General features: G+C 54.6%; 2 protein-coding genes across 4 annotated transcripts in view; one reads left to right on the top strand and one right to left on the bottom strand.

Moving 5' to 3' along the window:
• Positions 1-1137: 1137 nt before the first annotated feature.
• POLE3 (DNA polymerase epsilon 3, accessory subunit) lies at positions 1138-3824 on the bottom strand. Of its 2 annotated transcripts, XM_032131024.1 has the most exons (5): positions 3791-3824; positions 3566-3641; positions 2804-2889; positions 2031-2149; positions 1138-1555 (listed from the first exon to the last, which is right to left on the bottom strand). In XM_032131024.1, the coding sequence occupies exons 2-5, from the start codon at positions 3629-3631 to the stop codon at positions 1395-1397; spliced, it is 432 nt and encodes a 143-aa protein (XP_031986915.1). In that variant the 5' UTR covers positions 3632-3641; positions 3791-3824; the 3' UTR covers positions 1138-1394. The 2 variants fall into 2 exon arrangements, with proteins under 2 accessions (XP_031986915.1, XP_031986914.1); XM_032131023.1 differs by having other exon boundaries at positions 3566-3821.
• Positions 3825-12368: 8544 nt separating this feature from the next.
• Positions 12369-16182, top strand: part of RGS3 (regulator of G protein signaling 3) — a 71077-nt gene continuing 67263 nt past the window's right edge. Inside the window, exons 1-2 of one of the 2 annotated variants that reach the window (XM_032130816.1) lie at positions 12369-12473; positions 14686-14829. In XM_032130816.1, coding sequence (XP_031986707.1) covers positions 12431-12473; positions 14686-14829 — 187 coding nt within the window. In that variant the 5' untranslated portion in view covers positions 12369-12430. Of the gene's footprint in view, positions 12474-14685; positions 14830-15679; positions 15818-16182 lie in introns of those variants that run through there. The other variant, XM_032130817.1, reaches the window with a different exon arrangement.

A 16182-nucleotide genomic window follows, 5' to 3' on the forward strand; every position in this document is an offset into this window, starting at 1 on the left:
GAGATGTTGGGAACGCATCATCAGCTCAGGCTTTCCACAGCCTCACTGAACGCCAGCAGAAAGTAAAACAGCAGAAAATCCGTGTTGGTTCAGTTCTTTTCAGAAGCTGGGCTTGTGTGCGTGTGAAAATCCAGCGTGCCAGAAAAGCAGCAAGGCAGGGTGGTTCTTGTGGGTGGGTCTGTGACCGTTGTTTGGTGGAAAGGATCCAGGATTCCTCACAAGTGCTATTTTAAAACCGCACATCGTCAAAACTTGGGGGTTTTAAATGAACCTAAAACTTTCTGAGGGAGAAAGGCATCAGCACTAACAGTTCAGGTGGAAAAGCACAAACCTACACGAGCACAAGGGATACCAACAGCTTCTTTCAACCCTTCTTTCTTGCAGGAGCCTTTTTCTGAACCCCCACGGGCCCCTGGCTGGGCACATCCTGCCCCTGCTGCCCTCCCAGAGGCATCTATGTCCCTGGAATGACCAGTGAAGGCTACAGAGGGACCTTGGATGGAATTAGCTCATTCCAGCTGGGAAAAGGGGAAAAAACATCCACCACGATTCACCACTCTGTTCTACCACACTTCAACTTGCTCCAGGGGCTGCTCCTGCAGGGAACAGGCGAGACACCAGACCCCAGTGCCACCAGTGACCTGTCACACCCCCAGCACTGCACAGAGCCACCTGTTTCCAGACCTGCTCCTCACTGTAGCCCCTCATGGTGCTTCAGATTTTAAATCAATCTCCTTTTTGTCTCTCAGGGCTCTCAAAGACACTTTCAGTGTGCAGTTTACATTGTCAGCACTGTGAGTTTTTTGGCTTTGGGTTGGTTTGGGTGAGTGAGTGAGTAAACTCATGGTCCCTGTACAGCCAGCCTGCGCTGCTGCTCAGGCTGAAGGACACAGTGTCACTGTCACAGTACAGCAGGGGGAGAAGGCACAGCCAGGATGCAAGGAAACAAAGGGAAAAAACCAACTCACTTGGATCAACAGCTTCAACGTGCAGCTTCCAAGCCTCTGGACATCATCATCTGTGTTCTACACCCCAGAAGTGCTCTATTAATGATCTACTGGATTCAGCCCCTCATACTCAAGAGTCTCATGTTCTCCTGGCCAGTTTCTGCACTGAGCACTCACCAGTTCTTTTTTCTCCTCTCTTTCAGAGCCAGCCCAGCATCAAAAGCCCAGAGCCTGGGGAGGGCCAAAGCGCTCCAGGCACGGGGAGGAGCCACCCTGCCACGGGAAAAGCCTCAGCACAAGTCCTTTATGTACAAATTAAAGGCCAAAAGGGACAGGCCACAGAGGGGCAGCACAAAGCTCTACTGGAAACACGAGGGGACACAGCAAGGTTGATTTACAGCGTTTATATCCCTCTGAGCACACCCCAGCCCCTGCCCACAAGCGAGCTCAGTTGTCCACCTCTTCCTCATCGTTTTGTTCTTCCTCCTCCATCCTTTCGTCATCGTCATCATTGTCCTCCTCTCGGCTCTTATCTTGCTCCTCCGAGTCTGCCTTCTTGTCTTTATCTTTCCTGGCCTCTTTCTTTCCTTTCTGTTCACGCCTGTAAACTGGAGGAGAGGGAACAGTGAGGGGTTGGAGCTGGCATGGACAGGTCAGTGGCTGAGGTCCAATGTCCACTTGCTCTCCCGGCTTTCGAGGGGAGCAGGGAACTCAGAGCACAACTCACCCTATGAGCTGAGCTGTGCTGAGCAGCTCCATAGGAAATCAGGTTAAATTTCAGCAGAAAAATGCTGAAAAGGACGCAGGAGGTCACATTTACAGGCAGCACCTACGGCTTTCCTTAGATAAACATAATAGGGGAGTGAGAGCAGATGAGACTTTCTCAATCCTCATCAGTTGTGCAATAATGTTATCCCAGTCCCGTTAAGGTGCACATTAGTTATTCCCCAGGCAAACTGCAGTGTAGGATGCTGGGCAAAGAGAAGAGAAACAAGACAGGCAATAAGTGTTGCTTGTCCAGCGTTCGAGGAAAACAGGACTCGCTGCTACTCAGAGTCCCTGGACACCCACGGAGCACGGTACCTTCCAGGGACTCCTTCAGAGGGGCCACGAATCTCTGGAACTCCATCTCCTCCATGGCAGAGAGCACATCCCCGGCATTCAGGGTTTTCCTCTTCCCCTTCATGGCAAAGTTATTTGCACTAGGCAGAACCAAAAAGAGAGGTAATTGGAAACTGTTGTCAATTCCATCTTATTAAAGTCACCAGCAACTTAAAAAAGCCATCTCCTAAACAATTAGGGGTTTTTTATCACTGACTAACAGAGGTTTGAAACACTTCTCTGTTTACACTGGCTGGCTGTGCTTGCCCACAGTGTTAGTTTCTGCTTGCACAGACCTTTTCCACAAACAGGAGAAGGAGAAAGCCTGAACCTTGGCTGTGACAGTTCCACACAGCCCTGGAAGCACCTGACACCAGAGAAATGGTCCCCGCACAGCCGAGCCACCCCAAAAATGTGACTGTGTCCTCTGTGGCAGCTCTTGCCCTAACACTTCGTGTTGAGGAGCCTGAAAAGTGAGTCAGGTGCTCCTGCCTTTGCCAGGAAGGCTGTGCAGCCACGCTCTAAGGTTAATGGCAGTTTGGGACCCCTCCTTTTGGGACATGTCTGTGTCCAGAGCCCAGCTACCTTCCCATGGGCTGCTCTGAGCAGTCCAAACCCACCTGCTGCAGCCTGGCAGACTAGTTTATTTATATAAACAGACAATACAGAAACAAACACTGGGAAAGAGTCCCCAGGCCAGCAGAGAGGTGAATTATCAATCAACTGCCCCAGTGACTGCTGCACCAAAGCCTTACCATGATGTTGCATACAGCACAAACACACTCGCCGCTCGGGAGATCGCACTCCGGGCTTCTTTGGAAATATTGACTCCATCAGGAAGCTGAAAAACAAGTCCAACTTTTATCAGAAGCTGCTAGAAATGACTTAAACTCACATAATTCATGTTCCAGTTCGTTAAGGCACGCAGAGGACTCAGAACTGGGAACTGCTCTTGGGTGCTGTCACAGGAGCTCTGCTCCCAGCTGGAAGCTAAGGGCAGTAGGAATGTGCCCCTCAAAGGCACCGACTGAGCAGAAGCCCAGTGACTCTGGAGTCTGGGGTCTGGCCACTGTCTCCAGGTAACTCATCCTGTGACTACCCAGCTCCTGACACCCCTGCCAGACCCAGATCCACTCAGCAACACCTCACAGCTCCAGACCAAACATACTAAATTAACCGCTGCGAATTATTCTGGATTTTTATATAGACATGGACTTGTGCGCTGAGGTTTTGGGGGGGGCCTGGTTCTGACAGTGCCACTGCGGGAGCTGTGCTGGTGGAGCATCCCTGCGAGTGCTGCAGCCCCCGGTACCCGAGGGGGAACGGCGCCAGGACAGAGCCCCGCGGGCGGGGCCACAGCACGGCCGGGGCCGGGGCCTCCCGGGGCCGGATCCTCCCGGGGCCGGAGTCTCAAGAGGCCGGGATCTCCCGGGGCCAGGGTCTCAAGAGGCCGGGATCTCCCGGGGCCAGGGTCTCCAGACGCCCCGCTCCGCTGGGCCGCGGGGCCCGGCACCCACCGCCTCCTTGATGATGCGGGTGATGACGGCGTTGGGCAGGTTCAGGTCCTCCGGTCTCTCCGCCATCCTGGGCCTCCTGCAAGGCAAACGCGGCGTCAGGAGCGCGGGGACAGGAGGGATCCCGGTGGGACGCGGGGGATCCCGGTGGGACGCGGGGATCCCCTCAGGACACGCGGGATTCCGGGGCTACACGGGGGATCCCGGCCCGGCCCGGCCCGGCCGTACCCAGCCCGCGCTCCGCAGCCGCCCCGCCCGCTCCCGGCGCGCACCGCGGCCCTGCCCCCGGAGCGGCGGGAAATGGCGGCGGCGGCGTGAGGGACAGGGAGGGAGGGGAAGGGAATGGAGACGGAGAGGGGGAAGGAGCAGGACAAGGAGGAGGGGGAGAAGGAGAGGCAGGGATAGGGATAAGGGCAGGGATAAGGCAGGGATAAGGACAGGCGTAGCTATAGGTGTAGATGCAAGTGTAGGGACAAGTGTAGGTGTAGGGGCAGGTGACGGGATAGGGGGCGGTGTAGGAGTACGGGTAGGGACAGGGACAGGTGTAGGTGTAGGTGGTGGGACAGGGACAGGGACAGGTGTAGGTGGTGGGACAGGGACAGGCGTAGGTGATGGGACAGGGGCAGGGACAGGTGTAGGTGGTGGGACAGGGACAGGGACAGGTGTAGGTGGTGGGACAGGGGCAGGGGCAGGCGTAGGTGGTGGGACAGGGACAGGGACGGGTAGGTGTAGGTGGTGGGACAGGGACAGGTGTAGGTGGTGGGACAGGGACAGGTGTCGGTGATGGGACAGGGGCAGGGGTAGGTGATGGGGCAGGGGCAGGGACAGGCGTAGGTGGTGGGACAGGGGCAGGGGCAGGTGTAGGTGGTGGGACAGGGACAGGGACAGGTGTAGGTGATGGGACAGGGACAGGTGTAGGTGATGGGACAGGGGCAGGGACAGGTGTAGGTGGTGGGACAGGGACAGGCGTAGGTGGTGGGACAGGGGCAGGGACAGGTGTAGGTGGTGGGACAGGGACAGGGGCAGGCGTAGGTGATGGGACAGGGACAGGTGTAGGTGGTGGGACAGGGACAGGTGTCGGTGATGGGACAGGGGCAGGGACAGGTGTAGGTGATGGGGCAGGTGTAGGTGGTGGGACAGGGACAGGTGTAGGTGGTGGGACAGGGGCAGGTGTCGGTGATGGGACAGGGGCAGGGGTAGGTGGTGTTACACCGCAGGCACCAGCAGCTCACGGGGCCTCAGGGGCTCTCGGGGCTGGGAGCAGAGCGAGGGCACAGGGGCAGCCTGGGGAGGGGGAATTGGTGGAGCCCTGGGGCAGAGCTGGTGCCCGTGGGAGTGTTACCGAAATCCTCCAAAATCCTTTGGATGAGTAAGATTCCCTCTAACGCTGTCTGGTGCTGTTAGCGAGTAAGGCATTACTGTATCCTTGGGTGACAAAGTTCCAGCCTCCACACTGATGCAGATGCAAAACTTTTTCACTAATTTATACATCTTTAGCAAACAAATTAATGTTCATTGGTTCTAAGTTACATAATTCTCTTCATTACTTAGTATTCTATCCACTATTGGTTATTAATTTCTCACTCTTCACATTAATGTGGTCCGCATTCCTTATTCTTTTTATCATCTTTTTTCTCAGACAGGGAATCACCAGCTTTCCAGGCCTTAATCTCCTCTGTGTTTTCTGGTTACTCCAACCCCCTTGGACTCTTGGAGGGTCATAAATTTAAGATCCCAGATGTCCAATCTACAACTCCCTTTGTCTTTGTTTATTGAAGCTTGGCAAGGTTAGTTTTAGCAAACTTGAGGTTTTGGTGATTTGATGATCAAAGTAATTGTGAGAGCCTGTGAAGAAACTTAACTGATGCTGGTTAAAAGTGGGCACTGCTTACAATTAATTAAAACAATTAGTTAGGAAAGTTACATCATTTCCAACAGGAAATAACAGCTGTTTTCCCCCACACTGATTTCTGGCCTCTTCCCTTGGTGCTGTGTGAGGGCACAGGGTGTGTGAGCTCCTCCATCACTGCCCCCCTGGCCCCATGCCTGGCCTGAACCCTGTAATTCCATGAGACTTTATCGCTGTTGATAACCTGACCAGGTAAGTAAGCTCAGAGCACAAGAAAGCAGATTAATTAGGTGCTGTGTTGGGGTGATACTTGAAACTGTGAGCAGTGATTGACAGTGCAGCTCTTTCCCGTGGAAAAGGGCAGTGTTATTGTTGTGGGGAGAGCTCACAGAAACTTGTGAGCCCAGGAAAAGGTAATTGTTGTGGACATAACGCCGTGCTGGGAGAAGCCCACACTGAATACACAAGGGCCAGGCCTGTGTGAGCCCTGGGTGACAGTTCCAGTGACTGGATTAATAAACACCATCCCTGCGTGTACAAACCGTGTCTGAGTTTCGTTTTTAGCTCCTTTTCCTGTGCTCTGTTGTTAAGCCTGGCTGCTGTGTGTCCCTGGGCAGGTGTAGCAGTGCTGGCAGTGGGGAGGGTGCACTCACACCGTGGCAGATTGAGCTGTCATGACAGTGACCGTGACAGACTCGGCTCCTGGACTCGCTGCTGGCTCAGAGCTGTTGGAGCCTTTGGGAGCTGCTGCTGCTCATTTTGGTTTCTGTTTTTTAGAGCGTGAGGTGTTTTTGTCCATGAATTGAGAACCAGGTGAGGCGGTGGTGTGGGACTGCCCAGGGAAGGGGGGGGATGGAGCAGAGCCAGGGATGGGGCTGCCCAAATCCAGGGGTATGGCCCAAAGCTGCCCCACTCACCAGCAAAGCCTGGGCTGGGACCATCCAGCTCCGTGCGTCTTCTTGACACACCAGACTCTCCTCCTTGGTCACTGGTGTGAGTCTGTATTTGTTTTTAATTATTACAGTGTCTGGAGGTTGGTACACTGAATCCCAGGAAGGGACTTCAAAGCTCATCCAGTGCCACCCCTGCCATGGGCAGGGACACCTCCCACTGTCCCAGGTTGCTCTAAGCCCTGTCCAACCTGGCCTTGGGATGAAATGAGCTTTAAGGTCCCTTCCAGAGTCTGTGACTCTGTTCTGTGACTCTGCACTGATGTCAGGAGATGAACACTGTGAGCTTTAAGCCTGCAGTGAGGGTGGGCACTCCCTTAGCCTGCTTGTTTTTCACAAAATTGCACCAAAATGTGACATTTACGGGTTAGCTGCAGGCACAGAGCTTACCCGGCAGTGCTTGTACTCCTCAGAACCTACTGTTGGTACAGAGGGGCTTGAATCTCACTTGACTTCTGTGGAAATGACACTTCAGTATCATCATGGCCAGAGAAATATCAATACAAAAATACAGATTATTCCGGTGGAGAACAGTCCTTGTGGAACCCCTGTATTGTTTCCAGCACTCTCGAAGCCCTGGTTTGATGGGTGCCATACAAGTCCTGTAAAGAGGAGGCTGTTGATATGGAAGATTAACCCTTCCTCTCGTAAAATCAGGGATGAGGTGTGCCAGGACGTGGTGCACAGGTGAGCTGACGTTCTGAACTGCAAACCTTTCCCTCTCGGCACTCCCTGGCTCTGCTCGGAATGTTTTGGGGTTGTAGGATTAACTGTGAGGTCTTGGGCCTGAGAATCGTTCAGTGCGTTCCTAATCCCGTGAGTCATTTCACACCTCTCCCCGCTCATTAGTGCTGAAGAGATCCGCTCCAGCTGCTGCTGAGAGCTGGCTCTGCGTGACTCAGAGGGACAGGGAAGTGCTGGAGAGAGTCAAAACAAACAAGAAGAGACTCAGTGTTCACAAAGCGGAAGGTGAGGACACAGGGACACATCCCAAACTGGTGTTGGATGAGGGAAGGGACACATCCCAAACTGGTGTGGATGGTTTGCACTTACCAGTTTAAATTTCCTTGGGAGAGTGTCCACGACTGATCTGTTTTACAAAAGTGGTTTTTTCCCTTTTGGCTATGGAAGAAGAATGAATGTGAAACACTTGGCGGCATCCTTTTAAAAAGGAAATAAGCTTTTACGTGGTCATTATAATCTCTAAATTTTTAAGTGCATCAGGCCTCTACCTTAGAGCTAGTGTCTGGGATCATTCCATTTTTCCTTTTCCTAGAGACAAGCCAGGCACTGCAGCCAGGAGTTGGTTCCCAGAGGATGGAGCTGTCCCATGGAGGTGTCACTCACACCCTTCTCTTCTACCTCAGGCCCTCTAAGTTTAGCTCACTTCTGACGAAGGCCTCCGAGTGCAGCACTTTCACTCTCAAAATATCTTCCTGGCATTCTTTTTTTAACCATAAACTAATGCAGCAGTTTTAACTGTCAAAAAAGTGCCAGCCTAAAATTCTGCTGATTGAGTGGACTCTCCTGTGTGACCTCAGACAGAGACTTGGACAAATCCTGTGTACCAGGTCAGGAGCTATTTTCAGCTGCGTGGACCGACTATTGCATTAACTGTAACTTTGTTATTCCCTTTGGAAAGTGCTTTGGGAAGGAAAGCTGTGGGGTAACCTCTGGGTTACCTTTTGTGGTGCTCACTTGGGTTTGTGACACCATGAATCTTGCTTCTGTTTGCTCCAGAGCTGGGCTCTGCAGCAGGGTCAGGCTCTGCAGCAGGGTCAGGCTCTGCAGCAGGGTCAGGCTCTGCCTCACCTGGACACGTGAAGCTGGTGCTCTCTAATAACACTGGGAGAGTGGGTGCTCTCAGCTCCGAGGGAAGGGAATGCCTCCCTGACTGCAGATAATGGGATCATGGTTAAACAATACAGGCAATAATCAGGCTGTGCTCTGCTAATTGATCCAGAGTGCAAATTAATCTACGCAGGTGGCTTAAAGGGGCCCCAGTAAGGCTGGGCTAATGGTGTGCCACTACCCAATTGGGATCCAACTGCTTCTATGTCTGCCAAGTGTGCATTAAAGTTGACCCTACAGGAGTGGAAAGTCCTTGAATTTAAAATGGTCTGGGGCTGGGCAGCTATTGTGGGAAAATGTCTCATGTGCCTGCTCTATTGTTTTGTTCATCACCTTCTGATACAAAACAGAAGCTTTTTCTGACCCAATGGGTCTGTTTTTATTTTCTTAAATATTCTTGACTATTGTTATCTCCTTCAACATTCTTGTAGAGATTCCTCGCTGAGAGGGTGGTGGGTCACTGGCACAAGCTCCCTGGGGAAGTGGTCATGGCACCAAGGCTGCCAGAGCTCCAGAAACATCTGGGGGATGTGATTAGTCATAGATTTTAATTCTAGTCCTGCAAGGGAGTGGGGCCTGATGATTCTTCTGGATCCCTTCTAGCTGGAGAGACTCTGTGTGCCTGTTCCCATGCTTGGGCTAAAGGGGGGACTCAGGATCACAGTTGTGGGGAGAGAAAGGAGGCAGCTGCCCTTGGAGCAGCAGCTTCATTCTAGACCAGCTTAATCTGAACATAAAAGCGTTGGAGAACCTTGATTTACCTTGTCCAGCCTGGGAATGGGGCCTCACCAGATGACAAAGGAGAGCTCTGTCAAGAAAAAGGGAAACTTAACCCCCTTCTGTTGTGCCCCAGGACAAGGGACAATGGCTTTAAACTGAAGGAGGGTACATTCAGTTAGATATTGGGAAGGAATTGTTCCCTGGGAGGGTGGGCAGGCCCTGGCACAGGGTGCCCAGAGCAGCTGGGGCTGCCCCTGGATCCCTGGCAGTGCCCAAGACCAGGCTGGACATTGGGGCTTGGAGCAGCCTGGGACAGTGGGAGGTGTCCCTGCCCGTGGCAGGGGTGGGATGGGATGATCTTTAAGGTCTCTCCCAGCTCAAACCAGTCGAAGATTTGGTGCCAAACGCCAGAAATATTTGATTTTCTGTGAAATTAGTGAGCTAACCTGGCTGACTGGGAGGCAGAACAGTGTCAGACCCTGGGGAGCAGAGCCTGTGTGAGGTACCTGAGAGGAGAGCTCTGCTATTTCCTGCAGCTCCAGACCGAGCTCTGCAGTTCAGCTCAGGTGACAGGCAATAACTTCCTAAGCTGTTTTAACTTCATTACTTTGATCCATTTGACCATTCTAAGGCCAAAAGCATAATTCCCAAGAGACCTTTTGCTACATTGAAACTGATCTCTTTTATGAGAAGTGTCACTAAAGACCCAGCTTGGTTATTACATTGTTTTTATTGCATTAAAATAAATCAACAATGGATTAACACTCAGCATTTGTCAAAATGCTGCAGCAGGACTGGATGCTCAGATCAGACATCCTCTAAGAGACCTGGAATGTCTCATGGTGCTGCTCTTCTGTGTCATTGAGTGTTCAGAGTGCAGAAGAATGGTGCTGTGAGCTGATGTGCTGCTGTAATTCACTGGGCTTTTCATCAGGTTAAGGCTGTGAGACAGGTGTGTGTTAAACACCTGGCCTGAGAAAGTCCCACTGCCCCAAGGAAATGCAAAACCAAGGACAAAGCCTTCAGCTGGGAAAATTGTGAGGTGCTTGGGTACTAAGTCAAGTGTGTGCCCAACCTACTGTTATCCTGCAGGCTAGGCATGGCAAAAGGGGAAAAGGAGAAAAAAAAGAAAGAAGAAAAGAATAGTTTATGATGCCCCGTTAGTGCTTTGGGGTCAGCATCTCCTCTCAGCCTGCTCAGAGGGAATCACAGGGAATCATTCCTTTCCTGAGGAGAGAATCATGGAATCCCAGACTGGCTTGGGGTGGAAGGACCTTAAAGCCCATCCAGTGCCACCCCTGCCATGGGCAGGGACACCTCCCACTGTCCTAGGCTGCTCCAAGCCCTGTCCAGCCTGGCCTTGGGCACTGCCAGGGATGAGGAATCCACAACGCACAGATAACCCACGGTGCTCTGATGGCCACTGTCCTCTCTAATTGCTGTTTCCTCACTGTGAAGGGTGACAGTGGGAGGCTCTGCCAGCCCTAAAGGAGATGTTCTGTACAGGATGTTTCTGGAGTGATCAGGGGGCCTCCCTGTGCCTCAAAGGGATCCCTCTTCTGAGTTAACCCTGGATATCTCCCTTACCAGCCCCAGGGCAGGCAAGGGAAGCAGCCAGGCAGTTTGTGCAGCTTTAGAGTGTTCAAGACAGGTGAAAATCTGAACTGAAATAAGACAAGAGCTTCTCGCTGTCCCACTTTTTCCCTGCTGCTCTCCTCCTGGAGAGGAGCTGGTTTATGGAGCAGCTCTAATACAAACCATGCTGTGGTCACAGCTGCCTTAGTCTCAGCCACCGTTTAGCAATGGCAAAGGGACAAGATGAACTGTTTCCAGTAAGCTTGGCCCTGCCAAAGGATGGGCACAGGAACAAGTGGCAGTGCACAGAGACTGTTCTGTGCTCTGCATCCCTGGTGAGCCACCGAGGGGCTGTGCCAGCTCCTGCTCACGTGGGGGTTCTTACACAGCCTCTGCCTGCCCTAGAAATACCCTGTGCTTCCAGCCATGGGCATCCTGAGTTCTTACAGCAACGCCTCAGAGCCCAGGAACCGCTATGGACTGCTCCCTTTGCACGTTCAGAGTGGTCAGTTTGTGGGCAAGGGGCAGAGAGGGAGATTTAGAAAAGACCAGCCAAAGAAGTTTGTTAGCCAAAATGATGGGTGCAAAATGCCAAACACATCAAGTCCTATGGAGAGGCAGAGACACAGTTCTTGTAAGACTTTGGATGTTGCCAAGACTCTGATATTTTGGCAAAGCAGCAGTGCTGAGCTGAGTGCTGGGCTGGGATCCTGGGCTGGGATCCTGTGCGGGCTGTGGGGACACTGTGGAAGGGGATGGATGGTTTTGTGCAGTGGGCAGTGAGCAGGAGCTGCCCATGAGGTCGGGTCAGTGCTGGTTTAATCCTCAGCACACTGTCCTCTCCCAGCTGGGAGGGGCAATTTTCCAGGAATGTGGACTCCCAAGTTCATCTGCCTCAAAAGCAGATGCCAAGGGAGCTTCAGGGTGGCAAAGGCAGCAGCAAAGACCACGCTGGGGATGTTGCTGCTGCTCTGGCTCAGATCTGGGCTCCAACGGTGGGTTCACACTCTGGGATGTGAGCAAAGAAGGGGTGGTGTATCTAAAACACCCTGGCAGGAGGAGAAACCTTTCTTGGGCCTCAGTTTGGAAAAGGATTTGCTAATGAGCCAGTCTGCCTCTTTTCTGGGTTCCTAATTGGAGTTTTCCGGGGGAAGGCTCAGCTGTGCCTGCTGCAGAGGTGGTGTCAGGGACAGCAGCACCTCAGCTGGGCCCTGGGGCTGCAGCATTCCTACTGCTGGAAGGCGCTGTGGTTTGTGTGTCTGCCCTATATGGCAGGTTGTGCTAATCCCCGAAATCTGCCTTTAGGATTGCCCAGAAATAGCCCAAACCCTCCTTCTTGCAATCCTCTTACCATCTGGGAAGCCAGATAATTTTTCCCAGTCTGATTTAGTTTCTTTAGTTCCAAAGGCAGCCTCAACCTTGTGGGTTTTCTGTGTGCATATGTTACCCTTTTGCCTGGAATAACTGTCTAAGTACGTGTTTGGATTTGAATATCCAACCAAAGGCAGACCCTGGTGCTGGCAGACTGAAATTTGTGATGGAGAACGGTGTTAAATTTTAAAAGAAAGTCATTAACTCCCAGGCCAACCAGCTGAATGGGCAGTTTGCTGGAGACTCCAACAAAACTGCAGGTTAAGGTCAGTCCCGGGGCTGGAATGTGAGGAGGGAAGTTAGAAGGAGTCGATTCCTCGCTGTTGGGAGCCAGGAGAGAACGGGGCTGTTCCAACTCCACCATCTCTTCCCAGCTTACAATTTAATTTGTAGCTTCCCAGACTGAATCTCTGCTCCCTTGGGACATTCATATACTGGTTTAGGTTTGGGGTTTTCCCCCCTCCTTTGCAGTGGTACCACCATCAAAGGCTCGTGGCAGCTCAGTCACAGCTTGGACATTGCTGGAGAGGATCCTGACCCTGCGTGGGAGCCATGGGACAGCTGGGAGAGCCGGGGCTCAGGCGTGAGTGCTCAGGTGATTTCCCCACTGCCTTTGCAGCACTGCTTTCTCCTGGGGGGAGGATGGATGATGGCTCTGTGGGTGGTGGTTGTGGGAGCCAGGTCCTGGTGGCCGGAGGAGATGAGGGTCTGTATCTCCCCTGTGCCTGCTGGGGGGGGGCTGGAGATGCCCAGCTCCGTGTGGGATCGTGTTTGATCTCGGGGTTCTCTGTGCTGCAGGATGGAGCAGATTTGAATCTCCTGGGTTTGTGTGTTAGGAGTGATTTCTGCAGCCAGCGAGCCTCAAACCCTCTGGGTGGGTGGGGGGAATTCCATGGCCTGGGAGTCCAACAGAGACTCTTTACTATAATTTATTTATTATTATTTTGAAAGCCCTGTCCACTGGGACTCTTTCACCCAAAGCTATGAGACTGCCTGCTTTAGCTGGAGAGACAGAGCATTTGTTACAGTCCTGTTTGCCTCTTAAAAGCCTTTTGCAGTGAAGGCATGGAGAGAGAGGAGGCTTTGTGTGAGCCTGGGGAGCTCCTGGGAGACAGGGAGGGTGTAAACACCTCTGTGTGCTGGGAGAGCTGCGGGCGCTGCTGAGAGGAACCACACAAATCATGGTGCTGGGGCTGCCGAGGTGCTGTGCTGTGACAGGGACCAGGACACGGCAAGGCTGGGCAGGTACATGCTCTGCTCCCACTCCAGAGCTTCAGGGTACCTGGGATTGTGGAGGGAATTGTTTGCTGTTTGCTCAGGAGGCTGCTCGGTGTTGTCTGTCCTGCGGGCTGAGCTTCAGCGCAGTGAAAAAGGCAATCCCAGATTGGTTTGGTTTTTCCCAGGGGCAAATAAATTTGCCAGGAAAAAAGCTTTAATTTTGATGGGTGGCAGATAGAGATCAGTGGGAATGTCAGCAAATGGGTTCAGCTGAACAAATGAAGAGTTTTTGATTATCCTGAAAGCAGGAACGTTTGGAAGTGAAAGGAATGGGGATCCAGCTTCCCCTTGGACTCAGATCCAGCAGTGAGAAAAGGCGGAAGTGCCAGAGCTGCTGGTGCTGTCTCACAGATGCTCCTGCTTGCTGACACGTCCTGCACTGCTTGTGCATCCCCTGCACTTCGATGAGGGCAGCAAAGGCCACAGCTGTGCTGAGCAAACGAGCAGCAATTACAGAATAAATCTTGTCTTTGTTCGGGGCCCCCTCCTCACCCCACCCTGAGCTCTGGATCCCAGTGGCTGGAGACAGCGGGAGGTGATGGGGAGCTGTAGGAGGGCTGGGCAGCTCAGCTGTGCCCACGGCTGGGAGTGCCCTCGGTGCAGGGGGCTCCAGCAGCACAGCATCCACAGGAATGGATCTGGGTGCTTCCCAGAGCAGGAAAGGGACTCTCACAGCCTGAGTGGACTCAACTCTGAGCCCTTTCTGCCCCATGGGTCACTGAGCTGCACATTGCCCCGCTCCCATCCTGGCTTGTGCCTCGCTGCTGTGCTGTGTGAAAGAGGGAGGAGGAGGCACCTGGCCCCTTTCCACCAGGAAAGCAGGAGCTTTGCGTGGGAGCTGGCAGCACAAACCCTGCCGGGCCTTCCCCAGCTCTGAACGCCTCCTGAGGCACCAGACCCTGGGCTGTGCCTCCCAAGGCCCCTGCAGGGTGCCAAGCTCGGGCTGACACTGCAGGGACAGGCAGCCCAGAGAAGCTGTGGCTGCCCCTGGATTCCTGGAAGGGTCCAAGGCCAGGTTGGACAGGGACTTGGAAAAACCTGGGGTAGTTGAAGCAGGGATGGAACTGGATGGTCTTTAAGGTCTCTTCCAACCCAGACCATTCTGCGATTCTAAGCCTGTCCTGAACATCCAGTTCAGGGCAGCATCTGCAGTGTCCTGGACAGCTGCTTACAGATTAATGAAGCCCTGACAGGACTGGTCATCTGTTTTAAATAAAATAAAATGGTGCTGAGCAGAGCCTCTAGGACGCACTTGGTGCGTGGGATGGGAAGGGCCACGGCCAGAGCTGCAGCTGGGGCTCCTGCCAGGGGTGACTCCCTCTGAACGTGGGTCTGTCTCCTGCTGTGACACTGCATGGGGTGAGCGGCCATCGTTCATCTCCTTTGTGTTCACAGGGAAGGCTGGGGCAAGGTGGGGACAAAGCCCTGTGGCAGGTGAAACTGTGGGTACAGCAGAGCCTGTGGTGTCCCTGGTGTCCCCGCTCCCTGTCCTGCCGTGTCCTGCTCTCATCTCCTCTTTTCCCTGGCAGGGACAGGGCAGAGTCCCCCGGTGCTGGAGCATCTGCCAGCAGTGACTGGGGGGCCACACCGGGCTGGACAATCCTCTCTGCGGGGCCGGCGGGGACCCTCGGGGAGCAGGAGGAGGATCAGCCGTGCCCGAGTGAAAGGGAAAGGTGAGCGAGGGGGTGTGGGAGGGGCTGTGGCCAGCCGGGGCTCAGCGCTGGCCAGGGCTGTGTGGAGGGGCCACCACGGGCAGGGGTGGGGGTGTGTGTCCAGCGCCCTGGGCTGTACAGGAGATCTTGTTCTTTTTCATCCCGGAGAGTTCTGGGACAGCCCAGCCTTTGGGGACGGATTTTTCCCCCAGAAACCCTCTCATCGTTCCTCCACACCCTCCGGAGCTGGTGCTCAGCTCTGGTGCCTCCCGGTGAGCCGCGGGGCAGCACCCAGAGCCGGTGGGTGCCTTGCCAGCTCCCGGGGGATGGAATGGGCTGTTCTGGGGTCCTGCCGGGTGACCCCATAACCCTGGGGGGGCTGCGTGCCTCTCTCCTTGTCACAAGAGCCAGGCAGGTCACCCGTGCGCTGCCACCCGCCCTTTCCTGCCTCACCCTCAGAGACCAGTTCTCCTGCCGGCAGTGGCTTCCCCGGGGTGCTGTGAATGCTCCTGTCCCGTGGGACAGTTCCTTAAACAGCTGAGAATGTGCCAGCAAACCCGATGGACGGCCAGTGCCAGCGACTGCTTACGGCAGGGAGGGTTTCCCCCTTCCCCAGCAGCTCATTCCTGGGGCACCATCGGCAGCGTGGCCGTGGCTCCGGGGTCCGCGGGGGCGGGCAGGGCACTGTCCCCATCCTGGCACTGTCCCCATCCTGGCACTGTCCCCATCCTGCCACGGGGGCGGGCGGGGCACTGTCCCCACCCTGCCACAGGTACGGTCCCCGTTCAAACCCGCGGGGCCGATGGGAGTCGCTCCATTCAAACCGCGGCGGTTGTTCCGCGTCCCGTGGAAACGCCGCTCCCTGCGGGCTCGGCAGGCACGGCTCCAGCTCCTGCAGCTCCTAATTCGAGGTGTCGTGCCATGGAGGCCGGCAACGCGCACAGAGTCTCGCTCTGCTCCCGCCGGGCCGGTGCCCTGCCGGGAGCTTCCTTCTGCCTCAGCACGTTCGGTAAGCGCGGAACCCCGGCTCGGGCTGCCGTGGGAAGGGGCTGGGGAGCCGCTCCCTGAAGGAATCAGGGCCGGGCAGCAGCTTCTGCCTCGCTGAGCCGCAATAATGCCGGGAACCAGGAGCGCCCTGGGCCCCGGTGCAGCCGCTGCGGTGTGGGCAGCGCTCTCCAGGTGTCCCATGCCCGGCTCGTTCTGCCCCCTGGATGGACACGAGCTGGGGTAGGGCTGGCTGGAACTGTGCCCTCAGTTTCCTTTTTGCTCCCTGGGTGTCCGTCTGTGGCTCCGAGAAGCCCCCGGCCCTGCGGGTGGAGCCGGCCCGGCTGCGAGCCCCGAGTGCCCCCCTGGAGCAGGAGGATTTGGATGTCC

The sequence above is a fragment of the Corvus moneduloides genome, chromosome 21 (assembly GCF_009650955.1).
Source record: "Corvus moneduloides isolate bCorMon1 chromosome 21, bCorMon1.pri, whole genome shotgun sequence".
In the NCBI taxonomy this organism is placed as follows: domain Eukaryota; kingdom Metazoa; phylum Chordata; class Aves; order Passeriformes; family Corvidae; genus Corvus; species Corvus moneduloides.